The sequence below is a fragment of the Carcharodon carcharias genome, chromosome 5 (assembly GCF_017639515.1).
Source record: "Carcharodon carcharias isolate sCarCar2 chromosome 5, sCarCar2.pri, whole genome shotgun sequence".
Taxonomy (NCBI): domain Eukaryota; kingdom Metazoa; phylum Chordata; class Chondrichthyes; order Lamniformes; family Lamnidae; genus Carcharodon; species Carcharodon carcharias.
Window position 1 is genome coordinate 187,272,077 of NC_054471.1, and position 21,115 is coordinate 187,293,191.

At 45.2% G+C, this 21,115-nt stretch overlaps 1 protein-coding gene across 1 annotated transcript in view; it reads left to right on the forward strand.

The window, feature by feature from the left end:
- Window positions 1-21,115, forward strand: part of LOC121277842 (protein LYRIC-like) — a 90,624-nt gene that overhangs the window by 35,141 nt on the left and 34,368 nt on the right. Inside the window, exon 4 of the mRNA XM_041187531.1 lies at window positions 11,382-11,555. Coding sequence (XP_041043465.1) covers window positions 11,382-11,555 — 174 coding nt within the window. The remainder of the gene's footprint in view (window positions 1-11,381; window positions 11,556-21,115) is intronic.

Sequence of the window (21,115 nt, forward strand, 5' to 3'; positions counted from 1 at the left end):
CTCTCAGCTTGCCTGCTTTGCCAGCTATTGAATGTTATCAAAACAGATTTCTTTAAACTCACTGACACACATCTCTCTTGGAGGGCAAGGTGGCAAACAACTGCAGGCAGCAACGGATATCTGGTGGGGTGGGTGGTGGTGGTTAGGCATGTCTGCATATCCACTTCAACGGAGAGATTTTGCTCATCAGTGTTGGAGTATTCATGACTGAGGCCGTGGCCAGTGCCTGGATTGAAAGTATCGAAGATGATGGTATTATCTCATACCTAATGGTATCATAGCTAATATGGCTCATACCTAATACTCCTTCTCACAACCCACTTTCCCTTCATCCCGCAATCCATTCCGATGTACAGGCTGCAAGTGATCTAATCGTGCATCTCTTGGTTTCTCCACCTTCCCCCACCCCAACCTTGCGATTGTGCTTTTCTCCTTTCAGTTACTCAGGAACTGCTAGCTGGCCAGGCAGTGAAGAAGGAACAAGATGTGGAAGAGAGAAAACAGGAATGATGAAGAAACATCTTCTCTCACTTTCACACTTGCAGCCACCAGCTCAGATACTGACTACACACACCTTAAAAGGTTAGCTTAGCATAGTGGGAACCTGCACATCGTGACACACAAGGCACAAGCGAGGTGTAGCCAAGGCATGGAGAAAGGACAATGCAGATGCCAGTTTGCCATAGTACAAGGTCACATACAAGTTCTGCTGTACAGAATTCAGATGAGCACTTTGATGGGGCAGCCTATAGTAAAAGTCTGATGGGTTTGTACACAATATGCGAAGCATTGGCAGGCCTGCTAGAAAGCCAGGTGTTACTGTCAAAGAGCAGGGCCAAGTCTGGCACCAGGCTTTGTGCTGAGTCTAGAGCCCATCCTTTCACCCATGAATTAGTGGCCAATTTTATTTTCCCACTTAAAGTCCCAACTGTGTTGCAGCATCTGATGGCTGATGTTTCCATTGCAACACAAGCAGAAACCTTCTTGTCTGATAGCTGCAGTGGAAGCTGACACAAGTCATGCAAATTCAGCTTGCTGACACAAACAGACAGAGGGCTGCTATCATGGCTGCAAATACCAGTGTTAAGGGGAGTTACACTATCTCAAGCAGCCCAGCAATTTGTCCTCCAACAGATGACTAGGATTGCTGAGGCACCTCCCCGCTGGGGGTTGGGGTGGACAGGGAGGGGGGGTGGGGTGGGTGGAGGGGGGTGTGGGGTGATGGCGGAGTGTGGTAGTGGCACTGTGGAGCACAAACATATCTACCCTCAGGATGACAGCATTTGTCCTCCTGCCAGTGCCCTTGCTGCTGCCTGTCAGCCAGCCTGTGTCAAGATGGTGCAGCCCAACACTGGACTTTCTAAGACCAGAGCTGTGCGAGGTTGTCCTGCAGGACCATCAGCAGTCTCCTCAGTCAAAGCCAGCAGGTGTGTGCCGACCATGTTACAAGCTCTAGGGTACCTCTCTGCAAGAACAATAGACCAGGCAAAGGCACACAGAAAACAGGCACTAAGGAATACAAAAGAGTGATTGGTTGACTTTTGGATAGAGTAATGAATGGTTTGATAGATAAAGTTGGTTTGCAATGTTTGTTTTCTGGTGGTTTTTACTTCAGCACTGTGGCCAAGAGGATTCGGTGACGGTCAGCAACAGGAGGAAGGTCAGGTGTGAGACTGTTGTCGAATGCAGAATTGTGATCATGCTCATTGGAAACACAAGCTAGAATTTTCTGGCCCTGCCATGACGGGTTTCCCCACGATGGATGCACCGTGCCATTCAAATGTTCATTGACTTCGACAGGACCGGAAGATCCCGCCGGGATTTTCTGGCAGGAGGGGCCAGAAAATTCCAGCCATGGTCAGATGAGGCAAATTTAGACAGGCCAGTTGGAAATGAGATGTATTGGTTGCCTCTTCTCTATCTCCTCTTCCTCCTCCTGGTCCTCAGTTCCTTGCTGTATACCTGGTGGCAAGGCCTGTGTCCTCAGGATGGCAAGTTTGTGCAGGACGCAGCAGACCACAATGAATTATGACACCCACTCTGAGTACTGCAGAGGTGCGGGCAGTGGAAGAATCGCTTAAGCATCCCAGTGGTCTGCTCAGTGACATTTCATGTGGCAGCACAGCTCTTGTGATGATTGCTGCCCACATGTGCATAGGTTACCTATCAAAGTTAGCAGCCAGGTTTTCAGCAGATAGCTCTATTCACCCAATAGCCACCCTCTGGTTTCTCATGGTGGCTCAAATGCTCATGGTACGGCAGACTGGTGCAGAATAAAGGCATTATGACTGCAACCAAGATACCAGGCATTTTACCTGCATGATCCCCTGAGTATAGTCGCACACCAGCTGGACGTTGAGGGAGGAGAGTCCATTGTATTTGCAGTACATTTTTGAGTTTACATGCGTTTCCCTCAAAGTGACGTGTGCAGTTAATGGCACCAGTTGCTCACTCTGCCTGCTTCTCTCTGGAAAGAGTGAAGGCAATGTATTCCCTTTCTTTTGCATACAGAACACAAGTGACCTTCCTTGCACAGAATTGGAGAGTGAACTGAAAAATATTAGAGATATATGAGAGATGTTGGCTGCTGCAGCTTGGAAGTAACCTGACATGAAGAAGTTGAGGGCCACAGTCACTCTTATAGCCATTGGATATGCTGTCCTCACCCTGCTCCATGGCAGGTCCACCAGTAATAGATGGAAAATTTCATTGAGCACCTCCATAGTTAAACAGAGACGGCGCATACAAGTTGGAGAAGTGCTCCCTGAAAACCCTGGGTGGATAAGGCTTCCTGCATAGAGCCTTTCTCCCCGTCCTTCCTCTTTGAGTAGCTTGTCCTCCTCTTTGTCACCTCTTCTCATTCTACCTGTTATGCTGCTAGTCAAGGGGGAATAGAAACTACAGCACCCATGGCTCGGAGCAAGCGTTGTGAGCAGAAACCTTGAAGTGAGAACCAAGGTCTTCACTATGTGCCACAACACTCAACTATAAATAGCAGTGGAAACCGCCAAACATTTCTAACTTGGCTACAGCCAGTAGAAAACAATCAGCAAGTAACCTGAAAGTGATTGATATTCCTTTAAATAACACTGGTGAGGTTCCTTTCTGTTTTTGAATGCCTGTTATGCTGTATCAGGTTGTGAGAAGGCATTAGTTGGAATGTTGATGTTGAAAATGGCACACTAGAGCCAAATCAGCATTATGTAATGACGGATGTCACAATCTGCCTACCCTGCATAGTTTTGGCAAATGTTCTCAGCGCCTATGCGAACAACCTTCAAAGACAGCATCAGAAGTGTGGGCATGTGGTAAGAATGCCATTTTGGACCCAAAACAGCACCCATAGCGTTGATAGTATGGGCACTACACAGTTGAATTTTGGGGTCAAGAAGTTTAAAAGCCAGATACAGTAACCGTAGTAGCGCCACTACTAGAAGTGATCATTGCTGGGGCTGCACCTGCAATTTGGGGGCTAATTGATGACCGTGCGTGCTCAAAGATGTTAAGTGAAGTCTGGGGGCGCTGGAACCAGTCAGGCAGACCCTGGCTGGGGTTGGGGGCGGGATTGAGGATCACCAAGGACAGGCGGTGCCATTACTGCGGGTTTGGCCAATGCCGCTGGGGGTGCTCCTCCAGGGACTAAAGAATGCCCAAAAGGAGGCACCCCTCCCCCACCCCCCCAAAACCTTCACGGCAGAGGACCTCAAGAACGGCTGGTAACATACCAGTGGAGGTGAAAAGAGGACCTTAATTAGCCACTTACCATGACACAATTGGACACCGATTGGGTGGGCTGTCTGCCACCTTTCCTGTCACTGACAAGGTGCCATGGCGGTGGGAAGATGATGGTTACGTCACCCGTCCCATTCCCATATTATTTTGCCAGCCTTCCCATCTCCCAACCCATCCCAAAAGGGCTGGTAAAATTTGGCCTTTTTTTGGAGTTAAAATCAGGATGATTTGATTTGGAACCTACAAAGGTTAGGGTCGGACCGATGTAACTTCTACAGTGGTGAGAACTTAAAGAAAAAGACCACTGTGTATACAAAATGTTAACTTAAATCACTGGCGATGTAACATAGAGATCACAAACATTGGGTGGAATTATCCCAGGTTACACTAAGTGCGGTAGCAGGCGGATATTACTTATGCATTCCCGGGAAACACATTGTTTCCATGGCGGGCGGGCTCTCATTTGCCTGCCATGCCATCACCTCGTTGCTTCAGCACGCCGGGCTCCATATTTAACGTGCAGCTGTGCACACACCCCTCAGTGCTTCCAGCCCACAATTGCTGCAAAGAAGACGTGGCCCTGAAAGACAAAAAGACTGCAGCCCACAGGTTCAGTGTGTCTCTCCAGTACCTTTTGGACGGAGTGGAGGCTTGCCGTGATATCCTCTACCCTGTCTCTGGTCGCAGGATGGGCAGCAACCACCCTAATCCAGCTTGGAAAGCGGTGGTCAGCACCAGTGCCGTGGAAAAATGGACAGCCGCCCAGCGCCGCTACCGGATGAATGGTCTCACCCGTTCCACCCAGTTAATTGGTTGTTCTCGTCAGTCACAACTCTCACACTCACAAACATGTCCGCAGGGATCTCTATCTCAAGGGACAACACCACTAACTCTCTCTCAAACCCTGACAGCTCCATCAGTCTCATACCCTCTCGAGCTCGCGTTCTTATCCTGTCCATGGCTCCACTCGCCACACAAACATTCCACACAGTGGCATGTGTCTTGCTCTCACACTCCCCATCGTGTAGGGGAAGCCTGCTCACATCAGCAGGAAGAAGTCCCAGACTGAGGGTGGAGTGGCCCACATTAGGCCGCACGCTCTGCGGAATGTTCCATCACACTGACTGGTGAGGATGTGGGCCGTGCATGTGGTGATAGTGAGGTTGGCGGAGAACACCACCTTGAGAATCCTGCACCACATCATCCTCTCTCAACGCAACTGAGTGCTCTCTTTCCTGCTTTTAATTCTGCTGCCATGCTCTAATTATCTCTACTTCAGTTCACAGGGTGCTCTGCCAAGCGACCGACACCCTCAGCCAGCCATTCCCTCAGCTCCATCCACATCCTCACCCCTAACCAAGAGGATGATACCTCCATTGAAGAGCAGGAAATAAGCAGCCTGGAAGACCCATCACACCCACACCCTCCACCAGCACAAGACACACATCTCTGTTGAACCCAGATCTAGAGCAGGCTCAGGTTCACAATCTGGTGGTCACTGCAAGGACACATTCCTGCAGCAGCAGGAGGCATGTTCATGCAAGTTCTCCGGCACTCGGTGGACTGTTGGGGATCAGGCATCTGTGAGGTCCGAGTCAGATGACGAGCCTCTAGATTTGGCCTTCCAGCTCATCCTGCAGAGCCACCAGAAGGCATGGGAACATCATGCAGAGCTGTTGGAAGTTCTCACAGAGTGGCACGTGAGTTGGGGGAGTGCATCCGCCTGCTCTTTGATGAAGTGGCGCCCACATGTGCGTGAATGGAGGTCTCCATGGGAGGATGGTGGATGCCATGGAGACCACCATCCTCCCCATAAAGAGCCTGGGCCAGCAGAACGCAGAGATGTGTGCAGACCTGCACCCCCATCGCGGGAACCATGGGAGAGTTCCTACAGTGGCAACGTGAGAGGGAAACAGGATACGTCGACGTTCCTCCAGGTGCTCCTTTCCCTCAAGGAGTTAGGCAGGGGCCCCTGGGCACCTGAAGGGAGGAGGAGCGGCAACTGAACACCCCTCGGTCATCCACTCAGGAATCTCAGAGGCTGTCCTCTCCCTCCGAATCCCCTTTGCTTGTGAACCCCTCAACCTCATCTTCTGTCACCGGAGAGTGAGCAGCTGGCCAATGAGTGAACCTGGAGAGAGAAGTGTGTGTATGGCAGGGCCTTTCTGAACCTCGTGCAAGTACTTCAAGTATCACACTCACTTCAATGTCCTTAGCATTTTGAATGCAGCCTGCTGGGGTGCGCTTTCAGTTGTCCATCTGACATGACCTGCATCTCTGCACACCCAATGATCACACTCCCATGCAGCACTTGATCTCACTCACCGTGGCTGTTGTTTCACTGTCAATTTGGAAGAATGGTCTGGATTCGCTTTTTCGTCAGCTTCCCCTTCTTTTCCCCTCCCCCGCTCACCCATTTCCTTTCCGTCATCAAAGTTGACCCCCAACCCCCCCTCCCAGGCATCACTTTCCACCTCTCCTCTGTGACCTACCAGCCACAACCCTTTTCCTTCATGGATGTCCAGGTGAACATGCACAGTCCCTTCCTTCCTGAAAATCCCACCCCCAACCACATTCACCTCTCCGATCTCCTCCTTCCCACCCCCAGGGTCCATGTCTGCCTCTTGAGTTTCCATCAACCACTCCCGCTGTCTTTTCTACCGCTACTGTCGAGCCCTCACCCTCCCATTCTACACCTCACTCTATCCTCGGTTATTCTCACCATTCCCTCATACCATGCCCACCCTCAGTTCACTCCCCAAGAGGCAGTCATGGACCCATCAAACTCCTCCTTTACACGTTCACCCGGTTATTTCCCCCCACTTAGTCTTCACACCCCCACCCGCTTAGTCCCTCACCCTTTCTGACTCCGAGACACCTTTAATTCCTCTGCCACCCATAGTCCTTCCCCTCCATTCCCCGACTTCTTCCTCCACCTTTACTTCTTCCTCCACCCTTATTCCCCTCCCCTCTCTGCACTCCTTCCTCACCTCTGAACACCCTCCCCTTTCTGCACATCTTTTCCCCCTGGACTCCTCCCCCTCTTCACATTCCTTCCCCCTCTGAACTCCCGTCCCTTACATCTTACATGCCCCCCCCGCACCTCCCTTCCCCCATAACCTCAACCCCAACACCCCCGCCCCCAGACATCTTCATTCCCCCTCAGCCCCCATCCTCACCCCCGCCCCTGACACCTCATCCTTTCCCAGTCGATCCTAGACCTTCCTCTCCCACCCCACAACTATCAACCATTGCGAGCATCAATGGTGTTTTTCCAACTTCCGTGGGCTGCTTCGCAGCAGAGCCATGTCCATGAGAATCCACCCAGCATGCCATGGACATTCCTCCAGAATCCCATTGCTGTCGGATTCCTGTGCTACTCGGATGTCCACAATGTGAGCAAGGCCCTGCCGCTAAGCCCTGACTCTGCACATCACAGTTGTCAAAAGCCCCGACTTCTGCACATCATAGTTGTCAAGACGTGTAGGGAAAAAAGTCATTAGTGGGAGTGGTCTACAGGTCCCGTAACAGTAGCCACAGTGTAGGACAAAGTATCCAGGAGAAAATATTGTGTGCTTGTGATAAAGGCACAGTAATGATCATGGGTGATTTTAATCTACATATAAACTAGAAAAATCAGATTGGCAGTAGTAGTAGCCTCGATGAGTTCTTGGAATGCTTTTGAGAGTTTCTTGGAGCAGCATGTTCTGGAACCAACTAAGTTATATTAACTTGGTATTGTGTAACATGACAGGATTCATTAATGACCTCAGAGTAGGCACCCCTAGGTAGCAGCGACTACGATATGATTGAATTTTACATCCAGTTTGAAAGAGAGAAGGGTGGGTCCAAGACTAGTATCTTAAACTTAAATAAGGGCAACTATATGGGGATGAAAGCTGAACTAGCTGAAGTGAACTGGGAATCTAGACTAGAGGATAGATCAATAGAGGCAGTGACAGACATTTAAGGGGTTATTTCAGAGTATTCAGAATAAGTACATTCCTATTATAAAGAGAAATTCTAAGGGGAGGACTCACCACCCGTGGTTAACTAAAGAAGTTAAGGAAAACATCATACTTACGCAAAAAACATACAGCTCTGCAAAGATGAGTGGCAGGACAGATGATTGGTCAGAATATAAAGAATATCAGAGAATAACTAAAAGGTTAACCAGAAGAAAGAAATTAGAGCATGAGAGGAAGCTGGCCAGAAATGTAAAAACGGATAGCAAGAGTTTTTACAGGTATTTAAAAAGGAAAAAGTAAGTGTTCGTCTTCTAGAGAGTAACAGTGGGGAGTTAATAGTAGATAATAAGGAAATAGCGGAAGAAATGAATAAGTATTTTGCTTCTGTGCTCACTATAGAGGATACAAAAGCATTTCAGTTATAGCTGCAAATCAGGAGGTGAACGGGAGAAAGGAACTTGGTGAAATTGAAATCGCGAAGGAAACGGTACTGAGCAAATTGATGGAGCTGCGGGCTGGCAAGTCTCTGGGTCCCAACGGACTACATCCTAGGGTCTTAAAAGAGGTGGCTAATGAGGTAGTCACTGCGCTGGTGTTAATTTTCCAAAATTCGTTCGATTCTGGCAAAGTTCCATCAGACTGGAAATTAGTAAATATAACCTCTCTGTTCAAGAAGGGAGGGAGGCAGAAAACTATAGGCCAGTTAGCTTGATGTCTGACGTGGGGAAGCTGTTAGAATCAATCATTAAGTAGGTTATAGCTGGGCACTTAGAGCTCAAGGCAATCAGGAAGAATCAGCATGGTTTTGTGAAAGGAAAATCATGTTTAACTAATTTATTGGAGTTTTTTAAAGGAGTAACATGCGTTGTGAATTAAGGGGAGCCTGTAGACATCCCTTTCTCCCCTCCCCTCTCCGCACTCCTTCCTCGTCTCTGAACACCCTCCCCTTTTTGCACTCCTTTTCTCCCAGACTCCTCCCCCTCTTTGCATTCCTTCCCCCCTCTGAACTCTGTCCCTTAAATCTTACACCCCCCTTGCACCTCCCTTCCCCCTACAAGCTTATCCCCGACCCCCCTCCTACGGATACCTTCATTCTCTCCCCCCTGCCCCCACCCAGACACCTTCATCCCCCACAAGGGCGGGGAGCCTGTAGACATACTGTACTCGGATTTCCAGAAGGCATTTGGTAAGGTGCCACATAAAAGGTTATTATGGAAAATAAAAACGCATGGTGTAGGGGGTAACATATTAGCATGGATAGAAGATTGGCTGGCTAGCAGAAAGCAGAGAGTATGCATAAATGGGTCCTTTTCAGATTGGCAGGATTTGATGAGTGGAGTCCCACTCAACAATTTACACCAATGACTTAGATGAGGGGAACGAAGGCATGGTAGCTAAATTTGCAGATGACACAAAGATAGCTAGGAAAGTATGTTGTGAAGAAGACACGAGGAGGTTGCAGATGGATATAGATAGGTTGAGTGAATGGGCAAAAATCTGACAAATGGAGTTTAATGTGGGAAAATGTAAAGTTCATTTGGCCGAACAAAAAAGCAGAGTATTAAATAGAGATTGGCTGCATAATTCTGAAGTGCGAAGGGATTCAGGTGTTCAAGCACGAGTCACAAAAAGTTAGTATGACAGTAGAGCAAGTATTTAAGGCTATCCTTTATTACGACAGGGACTGAGCATAAAAGTAAGGATGTTATGCTTCAGTTATACAGGGCATTGGTGAGACCGCACCTTGAATACTCTGCAGTTTTGGTCTCCTTATTTAAGGAATGATGTAAATGCATTGGAGGTGGTTCAGAGGAGATTTATTAGATTGATACCTGGAACGATTGGGTTGTCTTATGAGGAAAAGTTGAACAGACTGGGCTTGTTTCCACTGGAGTTTAGAAGAGTGGGGGGTGATTTGATTGAAGTATACAAGATCTTGAACGGCCTTGAAAAGGTGGACGTCAAACGGATGTTTCCTCTTGTGGGTGAGTCCAGATCTAGGGGGCACTGTTTTAATATTCGGGGTTGCTTTTTTAGGATAGAGATGAGGAAAAATTTTTTTGAGGGTTGTGCGACTTTGGAACTCTCTGCCTCAGAAGGTGGTGGAGGCAGAGTCATTGAATATTGTTAAGGCAGAGGTAGATAGATTGTTGTTAGCTAAGGGAATTAAAGGTTATTGGTGTTGGAAATTTAGAAATCAGCCATGATCTTATTGAACAGCGGAGCAGGCTCAAGGGGCCGAATGATCTACTCCTGTTCCTATTTCTTATGTTCTTATGCGGGTTTTTCCACTGACGTAGGAGGACCATCCAGCAAGGGGAGGATGAGTCCAGCAGGCTGGCCTTATAATGATATGCTTTTTTATTTATTCATTCAAGGGAAGTGGGCTTCGCTGGCTGGGCCAGCATTTATTGCCCATCCCTATCACTGAGTGGCTTGCTAGGCCATTTCAGAGGGAATTAAGAGTCAACCACATTGCTGTGGATCTGGAGTCACTCATGGGTAGGACAACAGATTTCCTTCCCTGAAGGGCATAAGTGAACCAGGTAGGGTTTTACAACAATGGTTTCGTGGTCATTTAATTCCAGATTTTTTTTATTGAATTCAAATTCCACCATCTGCTGTGGTGGGATTTGAACCCAGGTCCCAGGCACTATCCTGGGTGTCCAGATCACTAATTCAGTGACAATAGCACCAAGCCATCACCTCACCTGCCAGATAATGCTGATGTATTACACTGGGGTTCCCGACACCTGATGATAGGAAACGCGGCCGGCCATCAACAGACTGAGCGGATGATTGCAAACTGCTTTCATAACAGCCTTGAAACCAATTTTTGGTCGTCTTGCTTTATTGTCCGCTCACGCCACCAACACGCCCAACACCAGTCGGCACAGAAAATCCCAGCCATTGTTTTCCTTTTTGAGGGTCAGAAAAATATAAATTCTACTGCAAATATATGTGTTATATTACAGTTGTTTACTGTTTACCTGTTTTAAAATAATTTGCTTGATGGTTAAAAAGTCTAAAACAATATCCGCAATATTGCTTTTTGTGGAAGGGGAAAAGATCCTCCGGAGGCATAGAATAATTTCAGTGTCTAAAGTAATTAACAGTTTTTTTCTGTATGGCCACTGCTGAAAACTGAGACAGCATGCTAGTCAAGTTAGTCTCAACATTACTCATCTAGATCAGTCCTAATTCTCTGTAATCTAAAATATAGAAACTGAGAAAGCTAGAATGAGGGTAGAAAAGACCACAACAAAAAAAAATTAGTAAGTTCATGCTATAACAATTACGAAAATTAGTTTGATTGGATTTTCCGCCTTTTTGTCTCTGACAGTGATTAAAACAATGATTTAAATTGGCCATGTTCACTTAGATAGTATAATCTGCCTGTTAGCAACAGTAGCTGAAAATAGTGCCAAGTGTTAGGTGAAATTTATCACCAGAAGTAACTGTTGCTTGGATCAGATACCTATTCTCTTGTTTTGGCAAACTTATATGCATCAAATTTGACACATCCAAGTTGGTTTGCGTGCTTGTAATGGATGCTTTTTAAACAATTTTTTTTTGCTTACATCACAATATTCACTGCACATCAGTATTCACTGTGTGAATTATTGAGCTGCTCCAACATTATAAAGTGCTATATAAATGTAAGTTTTTATTATTTTCTAGGGGACTGGGTTATGAAAATCAGCAATCGGGAGAAACGTCAGTTGAGAAAGGAGCGTCAAAAGAAGAAGTGTGACACAACAGGTTTCTTTGATCCTAGTTTTCCACTTTATTCTGATGGAAGTAGGACTGCTTCAAGAACAGCTAAGGACAACAGGGGTTCAGATGATCAAGAAGGTATTGCAAAATATTACCACTGACCTTTTTGTTGGATATGTAGGTTGAAGTTTAAAAACGTACAAAAAAACAATTGGAGCGTTTCTTTAAAGAGGATGCCATTAGATTTTATTTGTCTCAGTTATTTTCTAGTTATGGCAGTAAGGTGTTTACTTAGGTGCTGATTAACATCTCAACCCAATTTACATTTAAATAACCACAGAAGCATTATGCTATTAGTGCTTGTGAAGGAGCATAATGTCCCTAACATTTTGAAAATTCTCCAAATTTTTCTTCAGACCAGTTCAATTTTTATTTTTCTGCAAAGTTGGCTAACACACAGACAGTGATGTTTTAAAATTTGTTGGACATTTAGCTAATAACACATTGTTTACAGAAAGCTTGCTTTTTTAAGTCACATGATTGTCAATCTAACTATTGAGTACATGGGGTTGAATTTCTGTGGGAACCTCCCAGTCATCCTTCTGCGAAATGCCGATTATGCTGCATCTCAATCTATTTTGTTCACTGGGCACTGTGTAAGAGCCTTCTAGGTTGATTTCATTTGCTTTCCCTTCTGTGGAAGACCATTAATTTCCATTTGATGTCTCTCTTCTACCTGTAATGACATATTTAAGATCAGGAACATTAACCAAGGAATTATAGGGTTCCCAAAACATTGTAGTTCAATGCTGTCAAGCTGCACAATGCTGTCAAGCTGATTGCTGAAAAGAGCCTCCAGATTTTTGAAGCTTCCTATCTTAACATAAAATGGGAGAATGTGTCTTTGCTGGTGTCGACATGTTATAGGTGATTGAGGTAGCTGGCATTGCAGTACAATGTATGAGCTCACGCTCACAGTTTCCTGTTTGAATGTTAGGTACCATCCACTGGGAGATTTTCCTCCTCATGGGCTGGGGTTCAGTATTAGAAAGTAAATGAAAAACAAAAAATAGTAATGGAAATTTAACCTATTCACCAGTGTACTAACATTTGGCAGTTTGAAACTGAGCCAGATATTTTTTTTGACATTGCTACCTTAATACTGAAACAGCATATCTTGACCATTCTTTCTCCCAAAACTTTCAATAATACACAAAGTTACACAATAATACAAGGTGCATTTGTTTGAGCCTCAGTTTATTTTCAGCTAAAGAGCAGAAAGACCAAGGCATTGTCTTTGCTTCACCTCAAATTCTGTACCTTTTAAGAGCAGAAGATAATGTGAATGCTCCATCGTTGAGTATTTTCAAGACTGGGATGGATAGATTCTTCATCGCTAAGGGAACTGAATGATATGGGAAGTAAACGGGAAAGTGGAGTTGAGGATAAAGGTCAACCATGATCGTATTGAATGGTGGAGCAGGTTTGAGGGACCATATGGTCTATTCCTGCTCCAATACTTTATGTTCTTTACCCTAGCCAGTTATTCTATCCCCCGTCACCCTAAAGTCACCATCTCAGGCTGAACCTATTTGATCCCAAGCTGAGCTTCCAATCCCATGTCCAATTTATCACAAAGACTGTCTACTTCAGCTTCTAACATAATGACCTCCACCCTGAGATCAGTCCTACTTGCTCACCGCTAATGTCCTTGCTGACCTACTTTGGCTGCTCCACCCCCAGTGCCTTAATTTGTAAACTTCTGTGTATGTTTTAAAATCCCTTCAAGGTGTTGCTGCTCCTTATCTGTAATTTCCTCCAGCACTACAATCTTGCTCACCACTGAGCTCTATGTCCCTGGATTCCATGCTGTTGTGTTACCCCCCTCTTTACTCCACTCTGTGGCCATTCGGCTGTCCCTATTGCATACTCTGAAGTTTGCCACTATCCCTTTCTGCCTCTCCACCACCTTATGCCCCTTTAAGACCCTTCTTAAAACTCACCTTCTTGACTATCCCTATAATACATCCTTGCTTGTCTCAGCATCTGTCCATTATGACTCTGTGAAACACTCTGGGATGTTCTTCTGCAGCGAAGGCATGATATAAATGCAAGTCTGGTAAATGGAGGACACTGATTTTGCAATATGATATATTTCTGATGGCAAAGCAGGCATGCTAGGTGAACTAGAGTTCAGCCCTGTAGCTTCATAAACATCTGTTTGCCTGAAATAGCCTTGTAGGACACAGATACTATAATTACTACAGAGCTAAACAGAAGCAAAATAGAACATTATTAATAACCAAAATATAATTTTTTGTTACCAAAATATAACTTCTCAGCAAACAAGTGAATAGAATTGTACTGAATACTCTTTTGGAATGAGAGTCACTGGTTAGAAAGAAATAGGTTGGAATTTGATGGAGTGGGCATACATTTTAGTGAGAGATTCAATTAAGTTACTAAACTGTTAGAAATATTACAAATGTTCAGAATGTTTTTTGGCTTAAAAGCAAGGCCATTCCTGAGAAATAATTGCTTTGGATATTTTGCACATTTATTCGGGTATTTCGGAGCCTGTCATGTTAGACTAAACTCAGAGGTGAAATCCTATAACTGAGGCTGAGTTGGCTGATGATATTGTAATAAATAACTACGGTTGTCATGTCCTGTATTCTGATCTGGATTGCAACTGATTGAAATAGAATCCTCTAATACATGCAGTGTTTGCACTGTTCCACGAACAGTTACATCTAGAGGTCAACAGTTTGATGAAATTGATAGCAAAGGAAAGTACTAGAGCTGGGAGTGAACATGTTTTCCTTGAGTACTGGAATAGCAACAAAAGAATCTATTAGTAGATAGCAAAAAGTTAAGCATTACTGTCAGGGTAAAGACTAATATTTGAAATTGGATAGTGGGAATCTTAAATAAAGGAAATATAGGAGAGGCACAGCAGGTCAGTCAGTATCTGAAAGAAAAAGACAAGCTAACCTTTCAGCTGAGATTCTTTATCAACGATGAATACTAATCAGTTCAGATTGAATGGGTGGACCTTGCAATGCAGAATTCCACACAAAATATTAGCCTGCCTCTTTCATATGTTGCTGATCTGCAGAATTTTCTATTGTAAGCACTCGCAGATAATACCAGCACCAACTCGAACACTACTGACAGGGTGAATACTTAGGGAAAAGTATTGACCTCTCCTTAATGATTAGTTCCAGAATCAAATTCATCCCTGCTGGAGCTTTTTCTAGGTAGCCCTAGAGTTATATATTTCACTTCAGCGTTTTCAGTGAGGTGCATTGTATAGGGTATAAGGATGACCATGGAGATTACAATATCAGTTAGGAAGCATTGACTTTTATGTGATCCAGTTTATTAAGAATAATTAAACTAAACTGAAACAAATTTCAAAACATGTAGTCGGCTTGTGATCCATCTTAATACATGGAAATGCTAATGAAGTCACTGCTGACCAGTGGCATTCTCCATGTGCATCTGCCTGTGCTGACAGTGGAGCATGTCCATCACTGAAAGACTTTTTATCAAGATGTATGACTGCAAGTCTTTACAGAACAGCCCTTCAGCACAGGAAGACTATAAAATAAAAGGGTTGATTTTGACAACAACAGTGCTGGATTGAAATAAGATTTGTTACATATAGGTCCTCATCCTGGTGCTAAGGGCTGGATTTTGGCTAAGGAGTGTGGGAATGGAGGCAGAAGCATGGGAATGGAGGCAGGACGCCAGGGAAGCAGGCCACATTCTGGTCCAATTTGGCAACAATTGCTGTGGCTGCCATTTGTGCATACTTTAATAAAATTAAAGCATTTCAATCTTCAAATTGGCCAGGACAGATAGAGAGCTGAAACCCAGGGCAGGGTAGGGAAATATTCATGTTATTAAAATTTTATTGCTGTGTATTAGATTTTCTTCAAAACTTCCACTTTTTTCACACAAATTAAACTTTATTCATGCTGCTAATCCTGTTCCTGACAGGCTGGAGCTATTCAGCTTTACACAGCTCCCAGTGGCCATCCGCTTAAGGAACTGCTTAATTATCTGAATATGCCCAATTAATGATGCAGATCACTTGACTTTCCCGCCCTTCTCCTCCATTTGCCTCCCACCCTCACGAAAGTCAGTAGGGTCAGGAACAGAGGCGGGAATCGTCATGCATGGCGTCAGCTCCTTGTTTCATTGCCTGCTTCCATTCTAACATGATCCCAGCATCGAAAATCCACCCTTAGTTATTCTCCTTTTCACTGGTCCGTAGTGCTACTTCATAGTTTTAATACTGTGTGAAACAACACAAAATAAAACCACAAGACTGCTATGATAGCAAAATGTATTGCAAGTTTGTGTGCCATTTTATCAATAACATTGGTGAGGATTGTCATGTGAAGCTCATAGTAAATCAAAGAGCATTAGTGGCATTATACTCTGGCTACACCACCCTGTTGTAGTTATATTTGTGCAGATTTTAAACCCTTTCTGTGTTGTAAATAGAATTGTTTATTTGTGATTCTTAAAGTGGTGGCCAATGTTGAGTCATGCTGTATTTACATACAGTGGTATTACCCAACTGCTGTCATTAACAGTTTAACTTTATCATTGCTCATACTTGTATTGGTAAGCTGTGCAATCTAAGGTGAAATCTGTGGTGTAAAAGTAAAATTTCCTTGCACTTGAGGTCCCTCTCCAATAAGGTGTTATTTACTATCTGATAGGGTGAACAGCAGATCTTTGAAATTTCCACTATGTTGCTGGGTGAGAAATTGATACCGCTTGTGCCTGTTCTTTGAGTGCTACAAGTACCCTTAGAGCTTCAAAATGCATTCCCAATGCGTGCACACATACTTGAGGCAAATCGTACCGGATGCCACATAGGTGAGGGCGTAATGCATGTGCAGTGATCATCTGCCAGTAGTATGCAGAGCAGGCAGATCACCATGTCAATGATTTATTACCAGCAATGCCATTTTGGAGCTCAGCACTCCAGCTAATGCTCTTTCTTAACCTCTCACAGCTGAACACAAACATTCAGCAGCACGAGGGCCTTTGCCTTTTGTGCCCCACCCCAGCTTCTGCCTCCTCCTCCCCCCCCCCCCCCCCACCCCCCCCCCCCGACAACATTATCCACAGGTTAGTTGCTGTTTGATTTAATTTGGTCATTGCTTTGATTCATGGTGCTTTCTATAATTGTTTCCAAGTTGCAAAAGACTGCAGCGTGCATGTTGAAGGAAGTTAACCTCAAGGCTTCTGCACAAACCAGTTTCTCCCAGACACCGGTGTACCAGTTATACATTCTGCAAAACTGAGCTAGAGTTTTGTTAACCAGAGGTATGAAGGGATATGGAGCAAAGGTGTGTGCAAGGGAGTTAGTTTGCAGATCGGTTATGATCTCATTGCGTGGCAGTACAGGCTTGAGGGGCTAAATGGCCTATTCCTGTTCATATGTTCCTAACTTCGCCTTCCATTTCTTGGTCCACAGCCTTGCTGTTTTTGGCATTTCAAGTGCATTTCCAAGTACTTTCTAAATGTTTTGAGGGTTTTTGCCTCTACCACTCTTTCAGGCAGTGAGTTCTACCAGCCCCTGGGTGAAAACAAATTCCCCCCACAACTCCCTACTAATCCTTCTACCAATTACTTTAAGTGTACACCCCATGGTTATTGACCTCTCTGCTAAGGGCAATAGGTCCTTTCTATCCGCTCTTTCCAATCATAATTTTATATACCTCAATTAAATCTCCCCTTAGCCTCCTCAGTTCCAGAGAAAACCATGTCAGCCTATCGAATCTTTCCTCATTGCTAAATTATTCCTGGCAATATCCTTGTAAATTTCTTGTACACTTGCTAGTGTGATCACATCTTTCCTATAATGCAGTGACCATAACTGTACACAGTACCTAGCTGTGGCCTAACTAGCATTTTATACAATTCTAACATAACCTCCCAGCACTTACATTCCTTGCCTCAGCTGATAATGGAAAGTATCCATATGCTTCCTTGTCTACCTATTCTGCTACTTCAGCGATATGTAGACATGCACTCCAAGGTCCCTTTATTTCACTACACTTTTCTAACATTTATTGTATATACCCTTGTACGGTTTGCCCTCCCCAAATGGTGATGAAATTTTAGGCATCTGGCTATGTCCTGGCTGGAACTGAAGCCATTTGCAACATTCTCACAGGTTGCTATCCACTGTTATGTAAGGAAGGTTATTGAGGTGTTCTACTCGGTGACAGCTAAGTATATTCCATGCTTCTCTCTGGAAAGAGAGAATGAAGAGGGAGCATAATGCTTTGCTAAAATTGCAGGCTTTCCCATGGTGCAGAATGCTGTTAGATACATGCATTTCGCTTTGCAAATGGCACATGTCAACTCTTCCCTATATCAGAACCAAAAGGGATTCCACTCCCTCCTCCATGTTCAGCTGGTGTGTGCCTATACACAGAGAACCATGCACATCAATGCCTATTATCCTGGCAGCAGTCATGATGCCTTCATTCTGCAGCAGTCCACTGGGTCAACAGCATCATGATAAACCAAAGGATGACTATTGGGTGATAAGAGTTACCTGCTGAGGACATGACTGATGACTCTGATGTGCAAGCTCCACAAACACATACATGTGAGCAGCATGCATGAAGTGAAAGTTGTCACATGAAATGTCACAGAGCAGATTATTGACCTGCTGCTAACTTGTCTGCTCTAGAGGAAGCTTGCAGTACTCGACAAAGCAGTTGCCCAGATTGTGATGATCTACTGCAAGCTGCACAGCCTTGCCATTGAGGGCACAGCCCTTGCCACCAGCTATACAATGGCCAGCTAAGGAGCAGTTGGAAGAGAAAGGGAGGAAGCAATCTAGACAGCTCATTTCTGACCATGCTGTCTATGAAGAACTCATCCGAATGCGATACCAGTAACCACACCCCAATTCCCCATTCACCAACTATTTCACACCTCCCCTCTGTCGCTGACCATAACATCTGCTTGGTCACAATGTAAAAATAAAACCACCGCAAAATAAACATTCCAAATCAAATTTAGAACTAAGAACATGCCACATTGCATACAAAAGTCATTAGCGTACATTGCCTAAGCACCTCTCTTCCAAGTGCCTTCACCTGCCCTAGTGCCCTTATGTAGACAATGGGCATTGAATTTCAGTGTGAGAGTCTGAAGGTGGCCTTGCAGGATGACCGTTAGCAGCTCTGGACCAAGAACGCCCCCTCAGAGAACTGCACCACCTCAGCATGGGCAACAGTGGTCTGGAAGAACAGGCAACAGAAAGGGCACTGGTGGAATGGTGGGGCAAGAGGATGAATGTTACCTTGCTGAGAGAGGAGAGCAGATTTCAACTCCATGGAACTTCACGGGGAACTGGTTCAGCAATCCGAGTAATCTGTTGGACAGTTGTGACATCCTGCAGGCCATTTTATACACTGTAATCCAGAGCTATGATGACATCAGTCTACCTTCATAGAAAGCTGACTATTTATGACCTCAATCTGATCTCCCATTGCGGCATTCAGATGTTGGGTCATTGCTGCCTGTGCTGCAATGGAACCTGTGACATAGAGACACAAAATAGGAGCAGGAGGATTAAACATTTATGTTTGGGTCTGTAAGCATGCAAATGGAGTTGGCCAGCACTTCTGTGCTGGAAAGAATGGGCTCCAAGCTCTGTCCAAATCCTTGTGTCAAATTGGTTTCTGGCTGCAGGTTTTCTGGCAGGTTTCCCAATACACCAAGCATTTCATTGTGCATAAAAACAAAAAAACTGCGGATGCTGGAAATCCAAAACAAAAACAGAATTACCTGGAAAAACTCAGCAGGTCTAGCAGCATCGGCGGAGAAGAAAAAAGTTGACGTTTCGAGTCCTCATGACCTTTCGACAGAACTTGAATGAGTCCAAGAAAGGGAGGAGAGAAATGGAAAGCAATGAAGGTGAGCGAGGCAAAAGAGAGATACGGAAATCTTGTCGCAGAGACGAACAGAACTTCTTCAAGGAGGTAGGCGTTTCTTGAAGAGCAGTGGCAGTCAATTAAACACAGAGATAAAAACAAAAAAACTGCGGATACTGGAAATCCAAAACAAAAGCAGAATTACTTGGAAAAACTCAGCAGGTCTAGCAGCATCGGCGAAGAAGAAAAGAGTTGATGTTTCGAGTCCTCATGACCCTTCGACAGAACTTGAATGAGTCCAAGAAAGGATTTTGGGTAGGAGGTAGAAGCGGGCTGTCCGAGGTTGAGCGACTATCAGGTTGGAAGCTGTGGCGGGAAGATCCCCAGTGGAGATGAGGTCAGTGACAGTCCTGGAAACAATGGCTTGATGTTCAGTGGTGGGGTCATGGTCAAGGGAGAGGTAGGAGGAAGTGTCTGTGAGTTGACGCTCACCCTCCGCGAGGTAGAGGTCAGTGCGCCAGATAACAACAGCACCACCCTTGTCGGCGGGTTTGATGACAATGTTGTGGTTGGACCTGAGAGAACGGAGTGCAGTAAGTTCAGAAAGAGAGTGATTAGAATGGGTGAGAGGAGCAGAGAACCCAAAATCCACAAACAGAACTGTCCCGGTAGACCGATCGTGTCAGCTTGCTCCTGCCCCACGGAACTCATTTCTCGCTACCTTGACTCCCTTCTCTCTCCCCTTGTCCAGTCCCTTCCCACCTACATCCGTGATTCCTCTGACACCTTACGTCACATCAACAATTTCCAGTTCCCTGGTCCCAACCGCTTCCTCTTCACCATGGACGTCCAATCCCTCTACACCTCCATCCCCCACCAGGATGGTCTGAGGACCCTTAGCTTCTTCCTCGAACAGAGGCCCGAACAATCCCCATCCACCACTACTCTCCTCCGTCTGGCTGAACTTGTTCTCACACTGAACAATTTCTCCTTCAACTCCTCTCACTTCCTCCAAATAAAAGGTGTGGCTATGGGTACCCGCATGGGCCCCAGCTATGCCTGTCTCTTTATGGGGTATGTGGAACGTTCCTTGTTCCAGTCCTACTCCGGCCCCCTTCCACAACTTTTTCTCCGGTACATTGATGCTTACTTCAGTGCTGCTTCATGCTCTCGTCGGGACTTGGAAAAATTTATTAATTTTGCTTCCAATCTCCACCCCTCCGTCATTTTCACGTGGTCCATCTCTGACACTTCCCTTCCTTTCCTTGACCTCTCTGTCTCAATCTTTGGTGTTAGACTGTCCACCAATATCCATTACAGGCCTACCTGGAAAAACTCAGCAGGTCTGGCAGCATCGGCGGAGAAGAAAAGAGTTGACGTTTCGAGTCCTCATGACCCTTCGACAGAACTTGAGTTCGAGTCCAGGAAAGAGCTGAAATATAAGCTGGTTTAAGGTGTGTGTGTGGGGGGCGGAGAGATAGAGAGACAGAGAGGTGGAGGGGGTTGGTGTGGTTGTAGCGACAAACAAGCAGTGATAGAAGCAGATCATCAAAAGATGTCAACAACAATAGTACAATAGAACACATAGGTGTTAAAGATAAAGTTGGTGATATTATCTAAACGAGTGTGCTAATTAAGAATGGATGGTAGGGCACTCAAGGTATAGCTCTAGTGGGTTTTTTTTTTTTATTTTATATAATGGAAATAGGTGGGAAAAGGAAAATCTTTATAATTTATTGGGAAAAAAAAAAGAGAAGGGGGAAACAGAAAGGGGGTGGG